This window comes from Sorex araneus, chromosome 5 (genome assembly GCF_027595985.1).
Source record: "Sorex araneus isolate mSorAra2 chromosome 5, mSorAra2.pri, whole genome shotgun sequence".
In the NCBI taxonomy this organism is placed as follows: Eukaryota; Metazoa; Chordata; class Mammalia; order Eulipotyphla; family Soricidae; genus Sorex; species Sorex araneus.
Genome location: NC_073306.1, coordinates 84,306,522 through 84,317,091, shown reverse-complemented (window position 1 = coordinate 84,317,091; position 10,570 = coordinate 84,306,522). Strand labels below are relative to the sequence as shown.

Sequence of the window (10,570 nt, the reverse complement as noted above, 5' to 3'; positions counted from 1 at the left end):
TACACTTTTTTCTTTTTCTTTTTGGATCACCCCTGGCGATGCACAGGGGTTACTCTTGGCTCCACACTCATGAATTACTCCTGGTGGTGCTCAGAGACCATATAGGATGCTGGGAATCGAACCCGGGTTGGCCGCGTGCAAGGCAAATGCCCTACCCGCTGTGCTATCGCTCCAGCCCCAGCCTTTTACACAATTTTTTAAGATATTGTAGTATTTCTTCAAATAAGTCACAAACAAAAACGTAGAGGGCCCTCCCAGGTGCTTGTCTGGCTGTGCAGACAGGGTGCTGGGTCCACCGGGGCTGCAGCGGACAGCATGGGGGCATTGTATGTGTGTGTGTGTGTGCGCGTGCGTGCGTGTGTGGTGGGGATTGAACCCAGGACCCAGGACTTCATACACACTAGGCTTGTGCTTTAGCTGTGAGCACTCTTCTGGCCTGAAAAGGTGTTTTCTTTTCTTTTTATGGGGGACACGAGGTGTTGGGCCACACCCAGCGGGGCTCAAGGGACCCTGTATGATGCTGGGGATTAAACCTGGGTTGGTCATGTGCAGCAAGTGCTGTCCCTGTGTCCTGTCTCTGACCCGAGGCATCTGGACTGTTCAGCGGATGAGCCAGGAAGTGAGGTGTGAAGTGCCATGGCTAAGGAGTGACCCGGCTGCCCGCCCCGGCTGCTGTCCGGGGGCCTGGAGTCCAGAGCATGCCTGTCCTCTGCCGAGGTCACCCTGTCTCGGACACTCTGAGCCCCACTTCTGGCCGGCTTTCTGTCCAGGGAGCCCCAAGATTAGAGTAAGGCGGGGCCCAGGGCCCCAGGCTCCTGCTGGCACTGCGGGGAGGGGCTCTGGGGAGCTGGAGCTTGCTGGTGGCCCATAACCCAGGCCCCCTGCTAAGCAGGGTCAGGCCCCCGGAAAGGCATGGGCCCCGCACAAGGGTCACAGCTCCTCCGGGCTGTCTCCCTGCCCCTCCTCTCCCACAGAATCCCCTGGCGCGGTGAGAGGCTCACTTGTCCTGCCAACTATTTGAGATCAGTCTCTGTCCACAGAGTCTAGGGGCTCTTACATTCCCGCGGCCGCTACTCGAAGAGCCACGAATTCCTGTCCAAGTGGATCTCTCGAGGAGGTGCAGCGTCGGCCCCTCCCAAGGCATCTGTAAGCCCGGGCCCCTTCCCAGCGCTGCTCTTGTCGTCTGGGTCAGGCTCCACTCCTTTCCCTGTCTCCTTTTCCAGAACAAGGGCCAGGAACTGAGAGCAGAGGAGGGGAGGAGAGATTACCCCAGCTCCGAGGCTCGGGAGAGCCGTCCAGAACTCAGAGAGCAAACCCATGAGCGTCACTCTGAAGGTGACATTCCAGGGAGGAAGTCTGTTCTGTTTTTTGGGGCCACCCCTAGCTGCGCTCAGGACTGACTCCTTGGCTCTGTGCTCACAGATTACTCCTGGAGGGGCTCGAGGGACCCTATGGGGTGTCGGGGACCAACCCCATTGGCTGTGTGCAAGGCAAGCACCTTCACGGCTGCCCGGGAAGTCTGTCCCGTCTAAGGCAGGCTGCTCCTCTGACAGGCCACAGCCCTGGTGGAGTCCCACAAGGAGAGCAGGGGCCAGGCTGGCCCTGCCTTCCCTCTGCTGGTCTTCATGCCGAGCGCCTCACCCATCGGGCTCCTGCCCCTTCTCCCGAGCAGTTCCTGCGTCGTTCGCCCTCTGACCTGGCCAGTCGCCGGGGGTCCAAGACGCAGGCCCTGGAGGAGGGAGGAGAGCTGGCGGAGGGCTACTCCACCCGAGGCCTCCCGCTGTCTCCATGTCCTTTTCATGCTGGCCGGGGCTGGGAGCTCAAGCGCCGGGGAAGGAAAGGGTCAAGCGGCCGGGCAGCCACCCCACGGCAGGAGCTGCGCTGTGGCACTCAGGGGCAGGAACAAAGCGGGCATTTGTTGGGTTTCTCCCTTGCCTGGGAGGCTGTTGTCGAGCACAGCATTCCTGGGCTGGAGCGCGTCGGCTCGGAGGCTTCTCCCCGCTGCTGTAGCAGCAGAAACTGCCTGCTTTGCACAGCCTGCCAAGCTCGAGCAAGCGCAGGGGTCTGGAAGTCTCCGGCTGGTGGCCTGAGCTCAAAGCAGACATCAAAAATGATTCTGGGGGGGCTGGAGCAATAGCACAGCGTGTAGGGCGTTTGCCTTGCACGCGGCCGACCCAGGTTCGATTCCCAGCATCCCATATGGTCCCCTGAGCATGGCCAGGGGTAATTCCTGAGTGCAGAGCCAGGAGTAACCCCTGTGCATCGCCAGGTGTGACCCATAAAGCAAAAAATAAATAAATAAATAAATAAATAATAAAAAAAAATAAAAAATGATTCTGGGACTGAAGCAATAGTACAGAGGACAGGAGCTGGCCTGGCACACTGTTGATCTGTTCGATCCCTAACACCCTATGTGGTCCTCCGAGCTCCGCCAGGTGTGATCCCCACAAAAAGCTGGGTAAGGTGCAATTGACCCCGCTTCGACTCCTTCCATCACACAGGGTTCTGTAAGCCCTGCCAGGGGTGAGCCCTGAGCCCCTGCAGGTATCCCACCAAAGTTCAAGAGGCCAGGGAGGGGCTAGAGCGATAGCACAGCCGGCAGGGTGTTTGCCTTATACACGGCCAACCCAGGTTCAATTCCCAGCATGCCACAGGGTCCCCTAAGCACTGCCAGGAGTAATTCCTGAGTGAAGAACCAGGAGTGACCCCTGAGAATCGCCAGATGTGACCCAAAAAGCAAAAGAAAAAATGAAAAAAGAGGCCAGGGATATGGCTTAGGGGTAGAGCATGTGTTAGGTACCCTGAGTTCAATCCCCAACATTAGAGGGGGAAAAATACTCAAACAAGAAAAGTGCGCTCTTAAGAGTAAGGACCAGAACCAGGTGTAAGCTTTCTAGGGCTGGAGAGAGCTCAGAGGGCCAAGTGCTTGCTTTGCATGCAGGAGGGCCCTGACTCAATCCCCAGCACCACAAGTTCCCCTGAGCATCATGGGACGAAGCCCTGAGCACTGAACTAAGCAAGCATGCAGGGTGTGGCCCAAACAAAAATAGAAAAAGAAATAGCCTTGTCGGCCAGAAGGACAGTATGGGGGTTAAAATGCTCGCCTTATTGTCATTCTGGATTTGACTACCATGTGTGGGTTTGACCACCAAGCAAATCGGGAGTGACCCTGAGCACAGAGCCGGGTGTTTGGCCCCAACAGGACAAAAATAGAAAAGAAGAAGTTGTTTCAGGGCAGCCAATAAACTGGCTTTGAATGTCTCAGGCTCTGAAACAGCTCATTCACGTATCATCTTTGCTCCTGATCTTCCTCAGCTGAGAACAGCTGAGAGGAGGCGGCTTTAAGGGACTCTGATAACAGGATGCGAGAACAGGGAGGGGAGCAGAAGCATCCACAGGGGAGCCCCCCCCCCCGCCCCACTCCCACCCCAGGCTCAGCATGACAGTGCAGGGCCCAAGCCCCGGTGCCCCAGGGAAGCAGCCGTGTCCACGTGGCAGGTTTTTATTAGAAAACCCCGTTTGGTGAGCGCTTCTAGCCTAGGACCAAGACCAGGCAGCAGCTTCTATTCTACCTTCAGGGAGGGAAGGGCAGGGGCGGGCGGTGTCAGGCAGTCGCCAAGGTGCGGTGTCCCCTGACCCCCCCCCCAGAGTCCACACTGCCAGGAGCACCCCCACGGCGCCTCCAAGGGCCTGGAGGCCCGGGCTCTGCCAAAGGCATTCCTGTCCATATGGCTTCAGGCGGGGACCCAGGAGGCGCTGGGGGCTCCTGGGCCGGGATCCAAGAGCAGGTGTGAGGTGACAGGAGCAGAGGTGGTGGTGATGACAGTGCCCTTCAGAGTCCGGAAAGCACCTGGGTGTCCTAGGCTGAGAGTGTTGCGGCAGCTGACTCAGTTCTTCTTGGTCTTGGGAGTGTCGTACTTCCGCTTGCTCGAGTACCACAGCAGCAACGGGACGCCGATGGACGGGAGCGTCATGACCCCGAAGGCTGCCCAGTCCAGCTGGGAGAGACAGGGAGGCTCGGCTGAGTGGGCTGGAGGGCACAGGGAGCGGGAGGAAGGGGACAGGAGGGTTCCCCGGGGATCGAGCTCCCAGTGGTGACGCCAACGAACGGCCTCCGTGACCCAGTCCAACCCCAGAAGCTTCCCCCCGTCTCTATTTTTTTGAGGGCTTTGGGCCACACCCAACAGTGCTGAAGGTTCACTCTGGGCTCTGTGCTCAGGGATCACTCCTGGTAGTGCACACAGAACCCTATGGAATGCTAGGGATGGAACCCTGGCCAGCCGCACGCCAGGCAAGAGCCCTACCTGCTGTACCATCTCTCCAGCCCACGCTTTTACATTCCAAAACAGACCCAGGTCTCTCGGGCAGGCCTCTACTCCAGGTCAGAGAGATAGGGCGGTTTCTTGTTTGGCAGCTGTCACCTCACAGCCCCAAACCTCTAATCCTGTTCCATGAGAGTATCTCAGGCGGGCTGTAGCAGACACCACGACCCGCTGAAGGTCAGGATCCAGAAACTGACATGTCTTCCAGACAGAGCAAATGGCTGTTCTCCCCCCAACCCCAGGGAGTGAGAGAGCCCCCCCCCCATGCTTACAAAGTGTGGGGAGAACCGCCGATCAAACTCCCGCTGGGCCAGGATGCCGCCCTGTCCCGGCGCACTGGTGAAGCCCACCTGCGGGGAAAGAACATAGCAGTGAGGCCAAGAAGCCCGCGAGGCCCAGCCCCTCCTGCTCAGAGCACGGGAGTCTGACACTACGAGGGCAGGAGTCTGAAGCTAGAGAGGCGCATGGAGGCACCGGTCAGGAGCCGGGCGGCCGAGGGAGGGTGGGCCTGGGCACTCGCCGCTTCCTTACTTCTCTAGTGGAAACTCTTTCGGCCGCAGCTCCCAGGCTGGCAGGCAGGACTCCAACGAGCCAAGGCCTCCGCAGGTGCGCGGTGCTGGGCGAGGGCTGAGTTTCCGGAGAGGACTCAGGACTCAGTGTGGAGCACACTGCAGAAGACTTGGTTCTAAAGAGGTAACTGAGCTTCTGGTTTTCTCTTAGCCCACCTGGTCCCACGGGGAGTCGGAGTCCAACAGTTGGTGCCGAAGCAGAAATGACACCAAATATAAAAACAGAACTGGGATTGTAAGACTACTGTTCCATATGTCACTGTCACTGTCATCCCGTTGCTCATCGATTTGCTCAAGCGGGCACCAGTAGCGTCTCATTGTGAGACTTGTTGTTACTGTCTTTGGCATATCAAATACACTAGGGGTAGCTTGCCAGGCTCTCCAAGAGGGCCGGAGGAATCGAACACGGGTCGGCTGCGTGCAATGCAAACACCCTACCGCTGTGCTATCACTCCAGCCCTGTTCCATATGTTCCATATGATTCACAATGCTCCATGATTGATTAAAAAAAAAAAATCAAGAAACAGAATATGCACTGAAGGTTAGAGAATCCTAAATTTTCTTTTTGGGAGGATCACCCTCAGTGGTACTGGGGGTGGAGACAACAAACCATGAAGTGGGAATTGAACCTAGAGCTCCTGGGGTTGGAGCGACAACACAGCGGTTAGGGTATTTACTTTACATGCAGCCGATCTGTGTTCAACCCCCAGCACCCCATATGGTCCTCTGAGCATCGCCAGGAGTGATCCCTGAGTGCAGAGCCAGGAGTGACCCCTGAGTACTGCCAGATGTGGCCCAAAACTAACCAAACAAAAAACCCCCAAAATACAAAAGAAAAAAAGCAAAGTTCCAGTCTTCTCAGCCATCTCCCTGGCCCAAAAACCTAATTCTTTCAGTTCTGCCTTTACAGTGGAATATTACTGCTCCCGACGGCCTACCTGGCAGAGCCTACAAGACTACAATTCGTACCCGTCCACTCCTGCAAGAGGCCTTCATAAATTCATGACCTAAGGGTTTTGAAGACTGGGCCACGTGAAATACCCTCTTAGTCTAGCACTCTTTGAGGAGGTACCAACAGCTATAATAACAAATGGGGGGGGGCCGAGGGAGGAGGGAGGATATGTAAGGGGGTGTTCACATGGCGCCAACTACACAGGCTAAGAGAAGGTTTGAGGCAGCAAATTCGTGGAAAGAATGCTGACCCAGGGCCAGCACGGAGGCCCGGGTCCCAGTCCTGGCACACGGTCCCCAGAGTAGCCACCAGCACCACCAGGTCGCAGGTCGCCTCACCTCTCCCCCCACCCAAAAAAACCCAAAAAGACTGAGTAGGGAAGAACAGTGCAAATGTGCGCACTGAAGACAGAGTCAAATGCTAGCTCAAGGGAAGGTTCTGAACAAAAGTGGCAGAGAGGGCGGATGGCTAAGAAAACCAAGCGGGGAGGGTGGGAGGCGTCTGTGAGGGGGAACAGGGAAGCAGACAGCGAGTGGGTGGAGGGTCTGCAGGGGGCGGCAGAGCTCAGCTTGGCCTGATTGGAGGTTTGGTTTGTGGGTCACACCTGGTGGTGCTCAGGGCTTGCTCCTGGCTCTGCGCTTAGGGTTGTCACTCCAGGTGGGGTTCAGGGGAGCCTGTGTGGAGCTGGGATTAGAACCCAGAACACAACCAGGTCAGAGTCGTGTGTGAGACAAGGGCCTTGGGATTCCCTCTCCAGCTCCCAAGGAGGTCGGTCTTCAGGTGACTGGTAGGAACACTCTAGCAAAGGACAGACAGTGGGCCACTGGGCACACAGACAGCTCTCCTGGCACAGGCCTTGACAAAGCAGAGGCGTGAGCGGGAGGGAGAGGGCTGGCAGGCCTGCCCCAGCCCTCTCAACCAACAGCTTCATTCTGGAATGGCGCAGGAAGAAAGACGTTCTTCTGAGGTGTCCTCCCTTCCCAAGAGACTACTCCGAGGCTGGTCATCTATATTCCTCAGGATTCAGGGGCTGCTCTGGAAATGTGCCGCAGCGCGGTTCAAGGCCGCTAATGGGAAACCCCTCCCCAACCCCGCCCTGCCCCCCTCCATGGCTCACCACCACTGGGCCATCCTCCTGGGCCAGGTAAGTAACAGTCGCAGAGGTGAAGTTGAAGTAGCCCGCCTTGAGGGGGCGCAGGACCACAGTGTGGGAGACATTGCTGGCACTGGGTCAGGAGTCAAGGAGGGCAAAAGGTGAGCGGGAGTCACAGGGACCTTTCAACTGCTGGACTGAATGTACAGTTCCTGGCAAGAGTTGCCAACACATGTAGCCCCCCCAGGCTCCACAGCAATACTCAGCAGGAATTAAAAAGATAATAAAACCGGGGCCGGAGCGATAACACAGCGGGTAGGGCATCTGCCTTGCACGCGGCCGACCTGGGTTTGATCCCCAGCATCCCATATGGTCTCCCCAGCACCGCCAGTAGTTCCTGAGTGCATGAGCCAGGAGTAACCCCTGTGCATCGCCGGGTGTGACCCAAAAAGCTTAAAAAAAAAAAAAAAGATAATAAAACCTAGTGGGCCAGGAGTTGGAGTGATAGCACAGTGGGGAGGGCATTTGCCTTGCACACGGCCGACCCAGGTTTGATTTGATTCCCAGCATCCCATATGGTCCCCTGAGCACTGCCAGGTGTGACCCAAAAAGCAAAAAAACAAACCCACAAACCTAGTGAGCCAGAGATGGTGCAGCAGGTAGGGTTCTTGCCTTGCCCGTGGCTGACCTGGGCTCAATCCCCTTACCTCTCCAGCCTCTGTGTGGGGTAACACATCTCCATGCAAGCACCCAAGTGAACTGAACTCACAGCACTTCCAGCAGCCTCTCCAGCCCCACCTCACCCGGAGCTGTTGCAGAAAGCTGACCAGAACCCAAAAACGGGTGAGACACTGCTGTGTGGGCCACCCCCCCATCCCCAACGGCATCGCCCAGAGTCAAGAGGATACGGGGCAATGCGGTCCCATTTGACATTAAGCATTCCGGAGACAATGCCGAAGTCTTCTGGCGGGAAGGAATCGTCAGATAATTCCACATCTAATGCAGCACTGGAAGAAAGGCAACAAAGGTGTCATTTAGGGGGTATTTTTCTTTTCTGGAGGGTAGGGATAGGAGAGGTGACAATGTTCAAGGCCTTTTCCTAGCTCTGTGCTCAGGGATCATTTCTGGTGGGGCTCAGGGGCCATTTAGGGTGCTGGGGACCAAATCCAGGTCAGCTGATTACAAGGCAAGTGCCCTACCTACTGTAGCACATGTTTTCATGTTTTTTTTTTTTTCCTTTTTGGGTCACACCCAGCGATGCTCAGGGGTTACTCCTGGCTTTGCACTCAAGAATCACTCCTGGGGCTGGAGCGATAGTACAGCGGACATGGCATTTGCCTTACATGTGGCCGACGCAGGTTCAATTCCCAGCATCCCATATGGTCCCCTGAGCACCGCCAGGAGTAATTCCTGAGTGCAAAGCCAGGAGTAACTCCTATGCATCAGCGGGTGTGACCCAGGGGACCATATGCGATGCTGGGAATCAAATCCGGGTCAGCCAAGTGCAAGGCAAACGCCATGCCTGCTGTGCTATCACTCCACTCCCACGTTTTCATGTTTTATGTTACTGTTAATGCATTACTTTTTTCTTTTTTTCCTTTTTGGCTCACACCCAGAGATGCTCAGGGGTTACTCCTGGCTTTGCACTCAGGAATTACTCCTGGCGGTGCTTGGGGGGACCATATGGGATGCTGGGGATTGAACCCAGGTCGGCCGCATGCAAGGCAAACGCCCTACCCACTGTGCTTTCGCTACAGTCCCTACATTACTATTTTTTATTGTTCTATCTTTAAATCGATACCAAATTAAAATAACCAGCAATCACACCTGCCTGCTTGTTTGAAAAAATAAAACTAGAGCTACAGAAGACACAGTAGTGCGGACTTGATACACAGTAGAATCCAGCTGACTCAGCAGTAAAGTAAATACTGCATGTGTGAGGGCCTCACATGCCCAGAACTACACATTTTGAATTTGCAAATTAAAAAACGAGGGTTGCAAAGATAATACAGTAGGTAGGGCACTTCCCTTGCATGTGGCTGACCCAGGTTCAATCCCTGGCACTCCATACAGTTCCCCTGAGGCCCACTAGGAGTGATCCCTAAGAGCAGAGCCAAGAGTGAGCCCTGAGCACCACCAGGTGTGACCCTCCATCCCCAAAAAAGGCAGGCAACAAAATACAGGCTCATGAAAACAGGCTTATTGGCTAGTGAAACAAAGATGAACTTTAACCTTTCCCAAGTAATAGAGAACCTCATTCTTCCCGCCTCATCCTCCTCCCCCTGCTCCACCACAAAACTCATGTATCTCAGAGTACAGCGGGGAGGGCGTTTGCCTTGCATACCGCTGACCTGGGTTCAACCCCTAGCTTCTCATATGGTCCCCAAGCACCACCAGGAGTAATTCCTGAGTGCAGAGGTAGGAGTAACTCCTGAGCATCGCCAGGTGTAACCCCCCTTCCCCCCAAAAAAAAACCCACCTCATGTATCTCAGGAAGTGGAAGAGGGCTCTTGTAGCTAAAGGGGGTGCAGTAGCAGACCCCCCTCTCCCACACTCTCTGCTGCAGATAAAACTCCCCCTAAAGACAATCAATTACTCATGGCCTCTGTTCCTCACAGGAGTTCAGAGAATCCAGGAAAGGCCCAGCCAGGGCTGGGGGGCTGGCCCTCACCTGGAGCCCACATTGTAGATGTTGTACTGCAGGGTCAGGTCTCGGCCCTCCACGGCATATCTATTCAGCAGTGACTTGGACGCCAAGAGCCGGGCTCCATCCTCTGCTTGAGTGACAGCCAGCAGAGCCACCACCACCACGGCCAGCAGCCTCATCTGCAGAGGAAAATAAAAGAGAAAGCAGGGCGCGCCCTGAGTTAGACAAGACAATAAGGAAGGCACCTGTTGCGCATGAGGCGACCAAGATTCAGTACCCTGAGCCCTGCCACAGCCATCCCTGTGCATGGCCGGGTGGGGGAGAGAGGGCAAGAGACACGTAATAATCACCCCAATATTCCCGCCGGTCCCACTGGCGAGTCTCAGCTACTCTGCTCCGTCCGACCCCGGAAGGCGCAAATCCTAGCCGACCCCGCAGTGCTCTCCCACCACTTTGTCCTGCGGCCCCTGCTGCTCCCCAACTCCTGGGGCTGGACCCGGGTTTTCCAAGCGGGGGTCCGACCTCAGCCCATCCCAAACGTGCAGCAGCCTGGAGCAGCCCCACTCAGGAGGCCCCCCGGCTGCCGCCGCCTGATGCTCTGTCCTCGGTCCAGCTCCGCTCCCCACGCCCCCAGGTCCCGACTTCCATTCTTGCCCCCACCCCGAGTACACTCGTCCGTGCCCTGCCCCCCCGTCTCTCTCGCGGGCTTCACTCTGCCCCCACCCCATGACACGTCCTCGCGTCTCGGTTCTCCCCGGGTCAGCCCCCAGCCGCTGGAGTTTGCATAGACCCGAAACCCACCCCGCTCCCGTGCCATGCCGGCCGGGCAGCCTCGAGCCTCACCGTGCGCACCCCAAAACCCTTTCCAAAGGGGCCAGCACGACCGGAAGAGAGCGTCAGCGCCCAAATACCGGAAGTAAAGGGTGGCCGGAAACGCGGCGCGCGGCGCGCGGCCTTCGGGGAGTTGTAGTTCTTCGCCCAGCCCCG

General features: G+C 56.6%; 1 protein-coding gene across 3 annotated transcripts; it reads right to left on the bottom strand.

Moving 5' to 3' along the window:
* Positions 1-3,486: 3,486 nt before the first annotated feature.
* On the bottom strand, positions 3,487-10,537 carry SSR2 (signal sequence receptor subunit 2). Of its 3 annotated transcripts, none has more exons than XM_004619301.2 (6): positions 10,427-10,537; positions 9,608-9,762; positions 7,845-7,943; positions 6,961-7,069; positions 4,595-4,672; positions 3,487-3,998 (listed from the first exon to the last, which is right to left on the bottom strand). In XM_004619301.2, exons 2-6 carry the CDS (start codon positions 9,760-9,762, stop codon positions 3,888-3,890), a joined length of 552 nt encoding a protein of 183 aa, XP_004619358.1. In that variant the 5' UTR covers positions 10,427-10,537; the 3' UTR covers positions 3,487-3,887. The 3 variants fall into 3 exon arrangements, with proteins under 3 accessions (XP_004619358.1, XP_054995133.1, XP_054995134.1); XM_055139158.1 differs by having other exon boundaries at positions 10,385-10,491; XM_055139159.1 differs by having other exon boundaries at positions 10,436-10,456.
* Positions 10,538-10,570: the final 33 nt, after the last annotated feature.